Raw genomic sequence first — 14598 nt, forward strand, 5'->3', positions numbered from 1 at the left:
AAACATAGGTGGCAAGCTTCCATTGGATCATTCACAGACAGTGAGCTTCTGTCCATTAACGATTTTAGACCCTTTTTAATTATTATAATATTATAATAATAAAAAACAATATTTTTATTTTAAATCAACTTTAGTGCTTAAAGTTAGAGTTTGCGAACTTGTTAGTGACAGAGGACAAACAATTACAGGTTCAAAGGGCTTGAAAAAGGTTTAATATCCTGTGTCGCTGTCGGCGATGCTATGCACCTGTAACCATAGACATATATCAAATGGACCAACAGATCCCGTTGCTATTAGATATTAGAAGCACTTTTCCGGTGATGGCTGAGCGTTACTGCGCAGCCTCCAACTGAGCTCGAAGACGTAGATGTGACGTGAGCAACCTGTCTGAAAGTTGGAAGTCTTCTGGTAGCTGTGCCAAGAGAAATCTCAATCATTCCCAATCTAGCAGAGACGGAGAGCGTAGGTATTTGTTATCAGATAACATGGACACAGGCTAATTATTGATCACTAAAATGATAGTTAACATTAGTAATTACACTTAAACAGCTAATGTCAGTCGAAACTGCCTGAGAGCTTCTCCTGTACTATACGGTAATTCCTCTACTATGTGACAGTAAGTCGCGTGGTTATGACACAATCGTTAGCCTGTTTTTACAAAAACGTCTGCTACGGAGCCATAACGTGAGGTACAAGGTAATGGAGCCTTTTATACATTGTCTTGTTTCTTTAGAAATAAACAATGCTTCAGATGTAAAGTTATTCGCTGTCAAAGTGGCGCCAAAATGAATGGCAGTCAATGGAATGCTAACAGGACGTAGTTTTGGCCAATCGGAGGAGGTTGTTCCAGACTCCCACCTTTGGCTGAGTCTCTATCTGATCTGTCAGAGGGAGAGCAGGACACGGTTGTGAAGTTTAACGTTGGTAGTCGCCAGAGAAGAAGTTGGTCATTTCATGACGCACATTAGAACCCAAATTGAAACTTAAGCAACTCAAATTGCTGAATGTTAGAACATTTTGTCAAATTGGCCGTTGTTACAGTGACTTATAAAGTGTTAGTTTTAGTGTTAATAGTGTCAAAAAACATTAGCTGACGTTGTTGTTCAGTGGCTAGCTCCGAGATTATCGGCTAATGAAATGACTGATTTAGCGGGGGGGGGGGTGGGGGGGGTTAACACTTTTGCAAGGCACTGCATCTGTGTCACATTCTCATAAGGAGCTGAGCCCCCCTAAAGTCTGATCCTAGAATTGCCCCTGCTTCTGCCCTTCAGGAGGAGGAAGTAAACAAGGAGCAGAGGGCATCTGACTGTTATCATCCCGATAAGGATGAAGATGGATGGAATTCCCTTCAGTTTATGAGCAACTTCAAACTGCATGGCCTCCTCCAAGAATAAGCCCATCGCCAATTTATTGAATTGAATAAAAATCAACATGAAAACAGAACTACAGAAGGCCTTTTAGTACAAACACTCTCCTTGAGCAGCTGCAGCAGCTCTTTTGTTTGACTGATAGCAAATTGGCCTCTTGTATGTCTATTTTAAAACAAGTAAAACCGTTAATGTTCACTAATTCAGCCAAACTGAGCCTGCTCACTACCACTTAAAACCTGCTCATAAGCATGTCAGATATGGTCAAAAGTATGCGGACACCGTATTCATACTTTTACATTACGTTACGTACTTTGACTGTTTTTACGGTATGGACCTGGCCATTTAATTCCAATTAAAATAAATCGTAATGATACAGAATACAATGACATTTAAGACAATAAAGTGCATCCAACTTTGCTCTGTGGATCCAAAAAGAAAGAAAATCTTATCTGTTTCTCAGTATATTAAATTATGTGCAAAATGCAACAGTGTCTAGTGCCTTTTTCATGTTTGTAAGGGAAATCTCCAACTGTGTCAACAGTTTGTGTTTGTCCCTATCCTGTTTTAACATGACAATGCCCCGTGCACAAAGCCATGCTTCAAAAAGAAATAGTTTTCCCGGTTTGGTGTAGAAAAGGTTGACTGGTCTGCACATAGCACTGACCTCAACCCCATCCAAATGTAATGTAATGTATCCTTACGAGATCAATCAAGTAGGCTTCTTCTAACACCTTTGGATGAACTGGAGCGCCGACTGTGAGCTAGATCTGATCACCAACATCATTGTTGGACCTCAATAATGCTGTTTTGGCTGACTGGGAGCAAATCCCTGCAGCAGGTTCAACATGTGGTGCAAACGCCAGCTATAATAATAATTATAATTAATGAATTACAATGTTTTCACTCTGTTATTATTACTACACACTACACACAGGCCTGAAATACACACACATGCTCAGTACCTATATATGCGCTAATGGAGAGATGTCAGAGTGAGGGGGCCTGCAGTTGTCAATGGACAGGCTGCCCCAAGCAGTTGGGGGTTTGGTGCCTTGCCAATAGTACCTTGGCAGTGCCCAGGAGGTAAACTGGCACCTCTCCAGCTACCAGTCCACCACCATACTGTGGTCCGATAGGGGACTTGAACCAGTGACCCTCTGGCTCCTGAACAAACCTACAGACCGAGCTACCGCCTCCCCTAAATTAGTAGGCTATCAGTATATTCGTATTCCCAGGAACATTATTTTGTAAATTGGGGGTTTTTTCTTGTTTATTTGATGACTGATCAGTAAATCACCTATTTATTTATATAATAAAAGCCTCTCTCATCCAGCACCCACCATTCACTAACCCCGCCCCTCAGCGCTTCCTATTGGCCAATCTGGAACGTAAATACAAAAAAATCCCTCCCTCCTATTGGCTGGAGATCGCCTCTTTTCCGCGGTCCCCTCCCCTATGTTTAATAACAGGGCAGTTGGCGACTACTAGCCTAGCTCCCGACGTTTTCTTTCACAAGAGCAAGGACCCTCTACAAGAATGAAGTTCGTTAGGTTTATAATGAAAAACGCCGCCTTGGCCAGTGTGCCAAAACACATCGATCATTTCTCTAAGTTTTCTCCTTCACCGCTCTCCATGAAGCAATTTCTTGATTTCGGTGAGTATTGATCCGCGTTCAGATGGGTTATTAACTAACTAACACGGAGCTCTGTTAACCTGATCAGAAAAGTATCGGTGACAGATTATTATCTAATGCATAATTTGTCAAATGGACCACCATCCGCTCTGTTGAGGGTTTGCCTGCAGCAGCATCTGCTCATCGTGCACAGTGTTGCATCAGATCTGTAGCAAGCTCACTGGCTGTTTGGGCCCTGTGAAGGACACATTGAATGGCGCCTGCTAACATATTACTAATAGGTTATATTTTTTGTCTTTCAGCAGCTTGAAAATCAAGCAAATTGTCCAGAAAATGTGCTTATAAACAATGCAAATATCCAGTTTTATTAATAGGGATGAAGGTAATGGTTATTTTCATGATCTATTTATTGTTTTCACTAATTAAATTAGTCGTTTGGTCGAAATGTTAGATAATATAAAAAAAATCCCAATATTTTATTGACCAAATTGCCTTTTCCAGGTCAATCTATTGATCTCTTATGATCACTTTTACTATTGATTCATTATCCTAGGAAGTATTGTTCATTAAGTCTATAAAATGTCAGGATATTGTGGAAAATGGCCAACCAACAGTCCAAAACCCAAATATGTTCAATATGATTTAAGTTGAAAGAGCTTCAGCTCTGATGATTATTGTCTCTGTGCTGATTCAGGTTCCATCAACGCCTGTGAGAAGACATCTTTTGTTTTTCTGAGACAGGAGCTCCCTGTAAGACTTTCAAACATTATGAAGGAGATTAACCTGTTGCCTGACAAACTGCTCAGCACCCCGTCTGTGCAAACAGTGCAGAGCTGGTAAGTCCAACCAGGACAATTGATTTATTTGTAATGTTGTGATCCACGTTGCGTAACGTGTCAACTGTGACATTTTATCCCACAACAAGAGAACAAAACGAGTCTCTCAGCCTCTGTGGCTATTCATTAAAACCATGTTTGATACCAAATGTCATCCCCTGACGAGTGAGACGAGTACAGTCACAGCTTGTTTACGTCCATGTAGTAGGAATGTTGGCCAATTGAAATCCTTCCAACTCGCTCTGTGCAGGGTGGAGGGAGGCTCTCAGCTCTGAACCTTACCCTAGTTTCACGTCACACTCTTGTGTCCAAGAACTGCCTGTCTTTCCTTTTGTGAGCAGTGACCTACGGCCAAAATACCCTTAGAAAGTTGGAAAAACAGCCTTTTTAAAACCACGAACTTTCACTTATACAATTACTGCAGGCTCACTCAACTGTTCCTCATTTTACAGCATATGTTTATGCATGCGATTATAGATTATATAATTGAAACTTGTATTTGTTTTTAGTCTTTTAGTTTGGTTTTGATTTCACTGTAGTTTTAGGAGTGCAAGTACTTTTTATTTTATTTTTACTTTAGGAATTTTAGGATTTGACTACTTTTAATTTAGTTTTAGTTGTGAGGAAAGCCTTCATTTTTTTAGAGCTGAAAAAGGCAGGATGAAAGAATGCATGACATCAAATAGGAATACAAGGTTTTATAGCAGCTGACATCCACTCTGTTGCATTGCTGCCACTTTCTGCAAGTAGTTACTGTTTCATCAACAACAAGTCAAACAGAACAGGGCAAAGTGGTATACTGTAGCAACCACAGTGCAAGTGGAGGGAGAAAAGGAAGCTTTTACCTGCATTTCTATTTTGTTTAAGTTTGTGTTGTGTGTTCATTGTAGTTTTTATTTAGTTTTTGTTTAGTTTTTTGTTAACGACATATTTTTCACAGCAGGTTTTAGTCTAAGATTTCGTTAACTGTAATAACCCTGCTGTGAACATCTTTATGATTTTTTTTTTGTCAGGTACATCCAGAGTTTATTGGAGATCCTTGAATTCCTAGACAAGAATCCTGATGACTACAAAGTCCTGGGAGAGTAAGTTCCTAATTTTCCTCAACAATCTCACATTTGTTCTTGAATGAGACAGAGACAGAGGGAGTTTGTCACTCTAAACTGCTGGTATGTTTTCAGAAACAACACTCCCTCACTCTTTAGGCTGTGTGTTTATTTCACATACTTGGGGGGTGGGGGGGGAAGCAAGGTGCAACTGCTGATATTTTGATGCTCTTAAGATGCTTATTTCCCACACATGTCTTAATGTAGTCTGTTTTCCCAACCACTCTGTCCCTTTGAAAGTGATATAACAGAATGAATGACATCTGGATATCTTTATGTCCTTCCCAGGTTTGTCGACGCCTTGGTTACCATCAGAAACAGGCACAACGATGTAGTGCCTACTATGGCCGAGGGTATCATAGAATACAAAGAGGTCTTCCCCCAGGACCTAATGACCAACCAGAACATCCAATACTTTCTGGACCGCTTCTACATGAGCCGCATCTCTATTCGCATGCTCATAAACCAGCACAGTGAGTAACATTCACATTTCCCTGGATTGTTGGCATGCAACCAACGCAGCTAGAGATATCACGTTACATTTTTTTTGTACCTTCACACACATATGAACATGGTATGAAAAACTTCTTCTTCAAGATTTCTGAATTAGATTACACATTAGCCTTAATTTGGTTTGGTCAAAAGTTTTTATTCTTCTTGCATTGTGTCTGAAATGAATATTTTCATCCCAGGCTCTGTTACATTTTTATTTTATTGACATCCAGGGGAAAAAAAAAGTCTCTACCCTGAAATAATCCTTCATAACATGTCGCCTCATAAACTTTATTGTCAAATCAATTATGGTTTTTCATGTGGGATGTTTTTGTTCGCCTAGGGAGCAGTTTGAGTCGAGTTCACATTATACATTTTATACTTAAACATGCAACATGCGGTACAAAATGATTGGGGGGAAAATAGGGGTGTTGAAATGAATCATTGCATTGATGCATCGCGATTCAGTGACAGATCATAATTGATTATTGCCTACTGATGTTACTTATTGATTTTCCGGTCGCTTTTTTTTTTGTGTGTGTACCTTTTGCTGTTTTTTGCTTTGTTCAAACTCGGTTACATTCATTTTTTTTTTTTTTTTAGAGCAGATACAATAAAAAGGGGAGTTCGTATATATCTGACTTCTTGAATTTGTTGTTGAAAACCATGTGTAGCAATATATAATAATACTGAGGAAGTGATGCGTCGCGATATCGATTTGAAGCGCTGAGAGGATAATCGTTATCTAATGGTGAGACCAGTGAAGATTCACACCCCTAGGGTAAACGGAAGCAAAACTACTGCATTTGTTTTGTTTCTCCTTCTTCCATTAGTCAGCACTAATTTATTTAATTGTATTGATTTCAGTTTTTAATTTTTTTTTATTACGTCATCATAAGACAGATTGGCTGCCTCTGGATGATAACATGCTATTTAGAGTTGTTTGCTCTTGTTGCTCGTAGAGTTCTCATCATCAGTCATGTGTGGAACAAAGATTGTTGATGCGTATCATGTTGTGATAGTGTAATCTTTCAAAACTACTGCTGCATGAAGGGAAAACCATAATGTTGTGTGTTAAGTGAATTTACAGTAGCAGCTTGTACCCGTCTTACGGCAGGTTTTGGCTTCTATGTTTGTTTTTTTTTGCCTGCATTTCATTTAAGCAGATCTTGTGTTATAACTTCGGTATCAAACTTCTATACTTCTGGGCACCAGCCAGTGACGGACTGGCCATCTGGAATTTGGGCAAATGCCAGAAGGGCCGCTCCCCTATGGGCCACTACTGATAATATGTCTTTGGTTAAGGTTACTCTGGAAGGCAGAGTTACTCATTTCCAAGCTAGGTTATTGACAAAAATAGGGCCGGTGTGTTGCAAATGCCAGGGCCGTCTTTAGATTCCAGTCCGTCACTGGTACCAGCCATGTGCCAGTGTCTCTTCTAGGATTTTAGTTTTTTAGCAGTGGGGGGAGGGAGGTTAGGGTTAACAGAAGGTTTGCTGATCCCAGACCACCCCAACTACCCCATCCCCCACACTCCGGATCAGCATACTTTCTGTTGGTGCCGTTGCACAGGTTAGACGGGCGGAATTAGAGTTTCTACAGCTGTTAAATGAAGGTCTGTCTCGGGAGCTGCTGCCCGCTCTCCTCCCAGCAAATGAATTTATCAAATTCAGTTCCCCATAACGCCATTTTTCCAAATACTATAGCTGTCATATTGTACGGGACCCGCGTTTTCCATGGCAATGCAGCCGTCAAAGCTTTCTCGGTATCAGTACCAAAACTTGTATCGTATACGCAACATTTCAAATGATCCCCAACTCAAATTGTTGCTGAACTTGGTATGTTAATGGCCCAATATTTACAGATAACACACTTTGTGCTTTCTGTTCTTCCTAACTAAAGTTCTTTTGTTCTCTGCAGCTCTTATTTTTGATGGTACCCTCAACCCTGTCCACCCAAACACCATTGGGAGCATTGACCCTCACTGTCAAGTTGGAGATGTAGTCCAGGGTAAATACTAAATCTGTATTATAGTACTGTATTGTTGTAATTGTATTGTGATCATGTGTATACAAAATATTTCATTTTTGTTATGTATTGTAATCATAATTTCTGACATTATTGTCGCTCTTTTTTCGGTCAGATGCCTTCAACAGTGCCAAGATGCTATGTGAACAGTACTACCTCCGCTCCCCAGATCTGATACTACAGGAGATATGCGGTAAGCTTACTTTAATTTAAGCTGGCAGTTCAAACCCAGTTTTACTCTTAATGCCGACAACCCAAATGGCAAAAATCCTCGTTGTTTGTTCAGGAGATTTAAAAAGGAAACAAGTCCTGTGTGTGTACATACAGTATGAGTGTTTGAATGTAGATAGAACGTTCAGCCAGGTGGACCTGAGAGGCCTCTAATTATAGCACTGAAGCTCTGGTAAAGGCTGAATGAGCCCGGGCTGACTGCATCAGACAATATTGACGCAGACCCTTTTCTCTCCATCCTCTCAAACCGTAAAACCAGAGCTTCGCAGAATAATTGCCTCTGGTGGAAAACGTCCACGAGTGGTGAGGATAATGCATTTGAAATGAAGTGGAATGAATCAACAATCATTGTGTGTTTTTTTTGCAGTCAAGGAGAAGAAGAACTATCCAATAAGCATTGAATACGTGCCCTCTCACCTTTACCACATGCTGTTTGAGCTCTTCAAGGTGTGACACGTCTTATAGTTTTGAATTATAGACTGACAGATATTACAATGGAAAGTACATTTTAAAAACTACGTTAAGATCACTTTTACTATGTCATATTATCCTTTTTGTAGAATGCTATGAGAGCCACCATTGAGACCCATGACGACAGCAACAACCTTCCACCCATTCAAGTCATGGTGTCTCTTGGAGATGAGGACATGTCAATCAAGGTGGGTAGCAAGTTACAGTACAGCGTCTTGAAATGGACAAACGAAAAAAAGTGTGTTATTTTGGTTAATACAGAAATTGAAAAAGGGACATTTTGGTTGCTGTCAAATCTTTACAATCTGTACAACACACAAGAAGTCTTTTTGGTGTGAACTTTGTTTTTGCATGTTCTGTCTGTGCTTGTGCAAGTTTGTCCCAGGAGATTCCTCCCATAATGTTCACATCACTCACTAACAGCAGGCGGATTAGAGTTTTGGAGTTGTCTGTGGGAGGGGAAAGTGTGTTTTTATGTTTGTAATCTCAGTTTAATGAAGCTTATAAAGATAATACCCTTTCAAGTTAATCTTTTACACTGTTGTTATCGCACAAGTTCAAATCAGTGTGGTATTACATTCATTATTCAAACAGCTATAATGAATACAAAATGTGGTATGCCTTTGCTCTCAAAGCTGAGAATACCACCCATTGCTTTGTCATTGCCCTAGTCTGGTATTGTCAGACCTCTCTCAAGACTATCATTGTGTCAAAATCTTTCTCTAAACCTGTTATGTGATGACTTCACCCTCAATTAATCCCATTGCAGGCCGCATAGCTACTAAGCTCTGATAAGATTAACTACAGTACATGGGGGGCCTTCATGAACCTTGTCTTAATACCCTGTTGTTACCAGGACATGTTAATGCTTGTTGTGACTCAACATGCTTGTTGTGATACATACACAGTCAATGATGTACCACACAATAAAAAACGACTTAAAGTGCTCATATTATGCTCATATTCAGGTTCATAATTACCGAAATAGGTTTACATGGTTTAATTTTCAAGTTTGTGTTGTACTGCACATTGCTGCAGCTCCTCTTTTCTAGGGTTGGGCATCGAGAAACGATTCCTACTTGGAATCGTTTCAAAAATTACGATTCCATTGGAATAGTTTCTTTATTGGAATTGTTTGGAATCGTTTGGATTTGGTTTCAAATCTGATCATGGGTTCCAAATTTAACATGTGCAAGTTTTGGTTTCCGTAGCGGCCAGGCGCTTGTTGTGTTGCAGCCGTGGAGCACAGCAAGCGGAGCTCTAGTGTGGCTTTGTTTTACGTTGAAAAAGCTCGGTAAAACTGCAAACCACCATTGAATCAAAAGAAAACTTTCCTCTCATTTGTGAAAATAGGCATGTGACCCGTTTCAACTCCACCCCTCAAAGAATCGGAATCGAGAATCGATAAGAACTGGAATCGAAAGGAAGAATATTTTTATATTAACAATTGATCCAAAATATTGTATAAACTACATGTGTTTTGTGTCGGTAATCTTAATTCATAAAGTAACTAGTAACTAAAGCTGTCAGAAATGTAGTGGAGTAAAAAGTACAATATTTCCCTCTGAAATCTAGTGGAAAGTGACATGAAAAATAGTACCTCAAATTTGTACTTGAGTACAGTACTTGAGTAAAAGACATTCCACCACTGCTAAAGAGACAGATATTTAGTTAGCAGAGCCCAAAACAAAGCTAATAGGAGAGCGAATATTGGTAATCTTAAAGAACAAAAAGCTATCAATCATATTTCTTTTGATTTCAAAATACTTGCATGTTACCCTTAAATGTTGGGGTCCTAGATGGAGACAAAGGTGAGCATGCACATTCTGAAAAAATGTTTTGGAATGGCTCGCGATGATGGAATGATTCACCATGATGATATGTGGAGTAAACCAACGGTATGGCACTTCGCTTTTACCGTTAAGTAGATGCCATGTGTTCAAGGACCTTAGTCATTCTCTCTCCTTTCTCTGATCTGTCTCACCACTCGGTATCCGCCTCTGTCTGTACAGGTGAGCGACAAGGGTGGCGGTGTCCCCTTTCGAAGGATCGAGAACCTTTTCAGCTACATGTACTCCACTGCTCCTGCTCCACACATAGGAGAGCGCTCACGGCCTCCACTGGTAAGTAGAGATGCAAGCGGTGGGATGGCGGGATTTCATTTATTAACTCGATTTCACTCCTACATATATTGAAAAACAAATGAGGCATAAAGTCGTACCATATGCCCATTTGGTTTCATTTCTATACTGCCTACAAGGGTCCACATGCTTGTAGGCAGTATAGAAATGACACCTTTTATTTAGACTCGTTCCTATTTAAAGATTGAAATCACGGCCTCATTATTTTTCTCAAATAACGAGTGACCTACAATGCACAAAGCAAACTTGACAACAGCCCTGTTTGAGTGCTGCTGCATGCAGTGTAACAAAGAACAAAGCCTTCTGAAACCCCTGATCCCCTCTTTCTCTCTCCATGCAGGCTGGCTTCGGCTACGGTCTGCCCATTTCTCGCCTCTACGCCAAGTACTTCCAGGGAGACCTGCAGCTCTTCTCCATGGAGGGCCACGGCACGGACGCTGTCATCTACCTGAAGGTGAGCCAGCATGGCGATCATGAATGAAACTGTGACAAGACGGCAAGGGTTTGAAAGTTCGCAGCACAGAGAAAACTGCATTGTGGCATCATTCTTTTGTTTAACAGAAACACTCTGCAGACCCATGGAGCCAGTGCATGTATGACAAGATATTTGTAATTACACCTGTCTTCTCGACCCTCCAGGCGCTGTCCACAGACTCCATTGAGAGGTTGCCGGTGTACAACAAAACTGCTCTGAAGAACTACAAAGTGAGCCAAGAGGCCGACGACTGGTGCATACCCAGTAAAGAGCCCTTAGATCTGAGCATCTATAAGATGCCCAAGTGAAAATGTGTGCTTCAAGCCTACAGTACATACAGTACATGAAGCCTTTAGTATTTCTGTCTTCATAGTCCCATGTCATCATCTGTCAAGGCAGATGTGGGCGCCAAACCTTTTTCTACTGAAATGGTCATCTCCAGACTAAAGCGACAGAGTGCCCTCTTATTATTTAGTCTGGTTTTAGCATGTTCATGTTGCTCTCAGACCCTGTTGTCCTTTTTGGATTCTTCGTAGAAAAAAAACAGCTACTAGCTGACTTACACTTCGGAGATGCAACTCTAACGTTGCATCACGTGCAGGTCGAGACAGAGGCAGCACCTGGCATGTTATCGGTGTGGTGTTGTGACGAAAAAAAGTGGGAATATGAGTGGACCCAATGCAAAGTAACAGGAGGGTTTAAATAGTCCAGCTTAAGACCCTAAACATGCAGTAAAGTAATTACAGCAGGCGTTTGAGGAGCGACATATGGAGGTATTCAGTTGAACAGGGAGAGACCTGTTGTTGAACAATTGGAAGAGATCCTCCTGTAGGAAATGTCACCCAAGCCTTATTGTAGCAACTTCACCCAAAGGCTCCTTTTATTGACATGCTTGAAAGAATCTTAAATATTACTAATATTGAACCTTGTTAAAATTGTAAGTACTGTATTACAGTTGATTTTGAAGAAATGTATGACTTTTAAGTTCACTCAACTTAAAAGTCAAACATTTGTAGTGCTTTCTTATATTTGATTTTGATGTTTCAGCACTTAAGGTATTCACGTTGACTGGTAAGATACAGTGTTATCTTAATATCAGTTTTTTTTGGACCAGGCTGAATGTAATCTGCTCTCTTCTGTGCATTCATTTGTATTAATGGCAGAGGCAGAGAGTATTACATAGGGCCCATAGTTCTCTCTGGTATACCAGGTTTCACAGACACCAGAAGATTCGTCATGCTTTTGTTTTGGAGGTTTGATGCTTTTAGCTGAGTTCAATAGAGGCTTGTGTTATTAAAGCCCAGAAGGCAGTGCATGCCATGTTTGAGTTCTCTACAGTCTCAGATTGGTTATTACACTGTGCCATATGAGGAAAGAGTGTCCCATGACCATATGTGTTTTCTTTTGTATCACATTGATATTAACCATGCAGTAAGTTAAAGGTTATTTTTATAGCTACGCGTGTTGCGACTGAAATGTTTGTACAAAGTGTGAATACAATATAATTAATAATAATAAAGAACATCTTAAGTACAAAAGCTTCTCTTGTGTTATTTCATCCTGCGTACGGTGTGTTAGAGTAGACTACAGTTGATTAGGTGATTGATTATTTCAGTCAGTGGAGGATCCCTGTGGGGTTCAGCTGTGTGGGATGAAAAGGGAGAAACAAAGTGGAGATATTTCACGTCAACAGCAATATCTATTTTGAACAAGGCAAAATAGACTTTCGGCACTTTTTAATGCTGTTTGCTCACCTGCTCTTATTTATTTAGGGAATTGTTGTAGTTGTTTGCTTTTAATGTAATTTTATCTGAGTCTTTCATGGGTGTATGTTTTTTATGTGGTCAGTGAACCCCTAGTCTATATCTACGACGTTTCACTTCAGGGATTGGTCCGATGCCGCAGGAAATCCCGCCGGATTCATGTCTTTTCGCCGATGTCCGTTTCTTTCCGCTTTCTTCTTCTGCAGGACTTTGGTTAACTGCTCCTCAGATCTCTGCGGGGTAAATCCAGACAGCTAGTTAGACTATCTAACTAAAACAACTTTTGAACGTACACGTTCCACCAAAATAAGGTCCTTCTCGAGGCTATTTTTCAGCGGCTCCGTACGGAGCTTAGTGCCGCCCATGACGATTGTGATTGGTTTAAAGAAATGCCAATAAACCAGAGCACATTTTTTCTCCCATCCCAGAATGCTGTGTGGACTAGCCAGACCTTCCTCCGCGGCGCTGTGGAGGAAGGTCTGGCAAAGCGAGACTAGTGAGCCCCTAAACCAAGACAATTTTCTATCATCATCATTTTTGAATCTTATGTCACCGTCACTGGATCTGTTCTGAAGCTGGTGATGAGTTCAGGAACTCTACCCTGCAGTCATCAGACCCTCAGGCTCCAAAAAAGTCTTACCACTGAAAGATTCATGTCTGTAGAAGCTCCCACCCTTCTTGTGTTACGGCACTTTTATGCCAGCAAATGACGAGCTAGATTACACTTCTAAAACTTTCCTCCTTTGGCCCACAGCCCAATAAGACAGAGGTCACTATGGGAAGACAGACAAGTCACAGTCTCGTGGTTGTTTGCGATCAGGGAAATGTGAGGCTCATGCAGCTAAATGGTGAGAACCTATACAGAGTTCTAATAATAGATAAAAAGGTTCTGTTGGCTTTTTGTGTCTCATATGTACACTATATGGAGAGAGAGATGTTAGTACGGTATGTTAGTAATGGCAGTGGTGAAAAGTAACTCAACACATTTACTTTTTAGGTACTTGTACTACATATCCTACACTCCATACACATACGTACTGTCTAGCACTTTCTGTGTATACTTACTTAGCAGCCCTGTGTGTGTGTGTGTGTGCGTGTGTGTGTGTGTGTGTGTGTGTGTTATAATTTGTGTTTTGCTGTGCTTTAATGTTTGTTAATTGAAAAGTTTTCAAAATGATTTTGTTTAAAACTACCCCACAGTTGAAATGAGCTACACCTAAACCAGCTACAACATTACAATTCTGCTTGATTAATAATTCATAATATAATAATACAGTATATATTTCTTAGTATATGAAAAACATGACATTCTGAAAGGGAGCTGTTTGCATAATGAGTACTTTAACTCATTATCAACTTTAGTACCTTTTGCCTACTTTAAGGGAAAGTTTGAGTGCAGAACTTTTTATTTTTCATTGTTTTTTTTGTTTTTTGTTTTTTGTTTTTTAAATCTATCACTTAAGTAAAGTTTCAGAATACTTCTTCCACCACTGAGCAACGACATCATAAGCTGATACTCTTAAAGGGAATGTTCAGAAGGATCAACCAAATACTGCATCTGGCTTGAACTTAACTGGATTTAGACCTTATCTCTTAAACCCAGCTCCTTTCCCTCTTTAAATTGAATAATGTATTATATAGTTGACTAAGCATACATATGTTATATTTAATCTAGCACATTTTCTCTCAGGACACCCCTGTTGTTTTTTCTTTTTTAAAGATCTTGCAGATGGCAGCTGTCCACTGAGGCTCATTTTACAGTCAGTCTTATGTTTATACCTGGGGTTCATACGAGCCAACAGCAGCTGATCTAAATACAGCCAACGGACAAGGATGTTTACCCCCAGGCCGCCTCAGCTACATCGAGGAGTGGAAAGAATCCAACAGTGCCCTTCTCCTTATCTCAGCTTATACAAACAAAAGGCTGATAATAAACTCTCCATAGCAACAGGAACAACTGCAACTGCAGTACCGTGGCAGGAACATCATGTCCAATATCTGCATGGGAGGTGGTTAAATGGTTTAATAGATAGATAGATTTATTCATTTGAG

The 14598-nt window shown here is 40.2% G+C and overlaps 1 protein-coding gene across 1 annotated transcript; it reads left to right on the forward strand.

Moving 5' to 3' along the window:
* Window positions 1-2828: 2828 nt before the first annotated feature.
* pdk2a (pyruvate dehydrogenase kinase 2a) lies at window positions 2829-12315 on the forward strand. The gene is made up of 11 exons (XM_078279627.1): window positions 2829-3024; window positions 3698-3839; window positions 4853-4924; window positions 5234-5418; window positions 7358-7447; window positions 7581-7658; window positions 8064-8143; window positions 8257-8355; window positions 10180-10290; window positions 10649-10762; window positions 10948-12315. The coding sequence occupies exons 1-11, from the start codon at window positions 2907-2909 to the stop codon at window positions 11089-11091; spliced, it is 1233 nt and encodes a 410-aa protein (XP_078135753.1). The 5' UTR covers window positions 2829-2906; the 3' UTR covers window positions 11092-12315.
* Window positions 12316-14598: the final 2283 nt, after the last annotated feature.

The sequence above is a fragment of the Sander vitreus genome, chromosome 21, assembly GCF_031162955.1.
Source record: "Sander vitreus isolate 19-12246 chromosome 21, sanVit1, whole genome shotgun sequence".
In the NCBI taxonomy this organism is placed as follows: domain Eukaryota; kingdom Metazoa; phylum Chordata; class Actinopteri; order Perciformes; family Percidae; genus Sander; species Sander vitreus.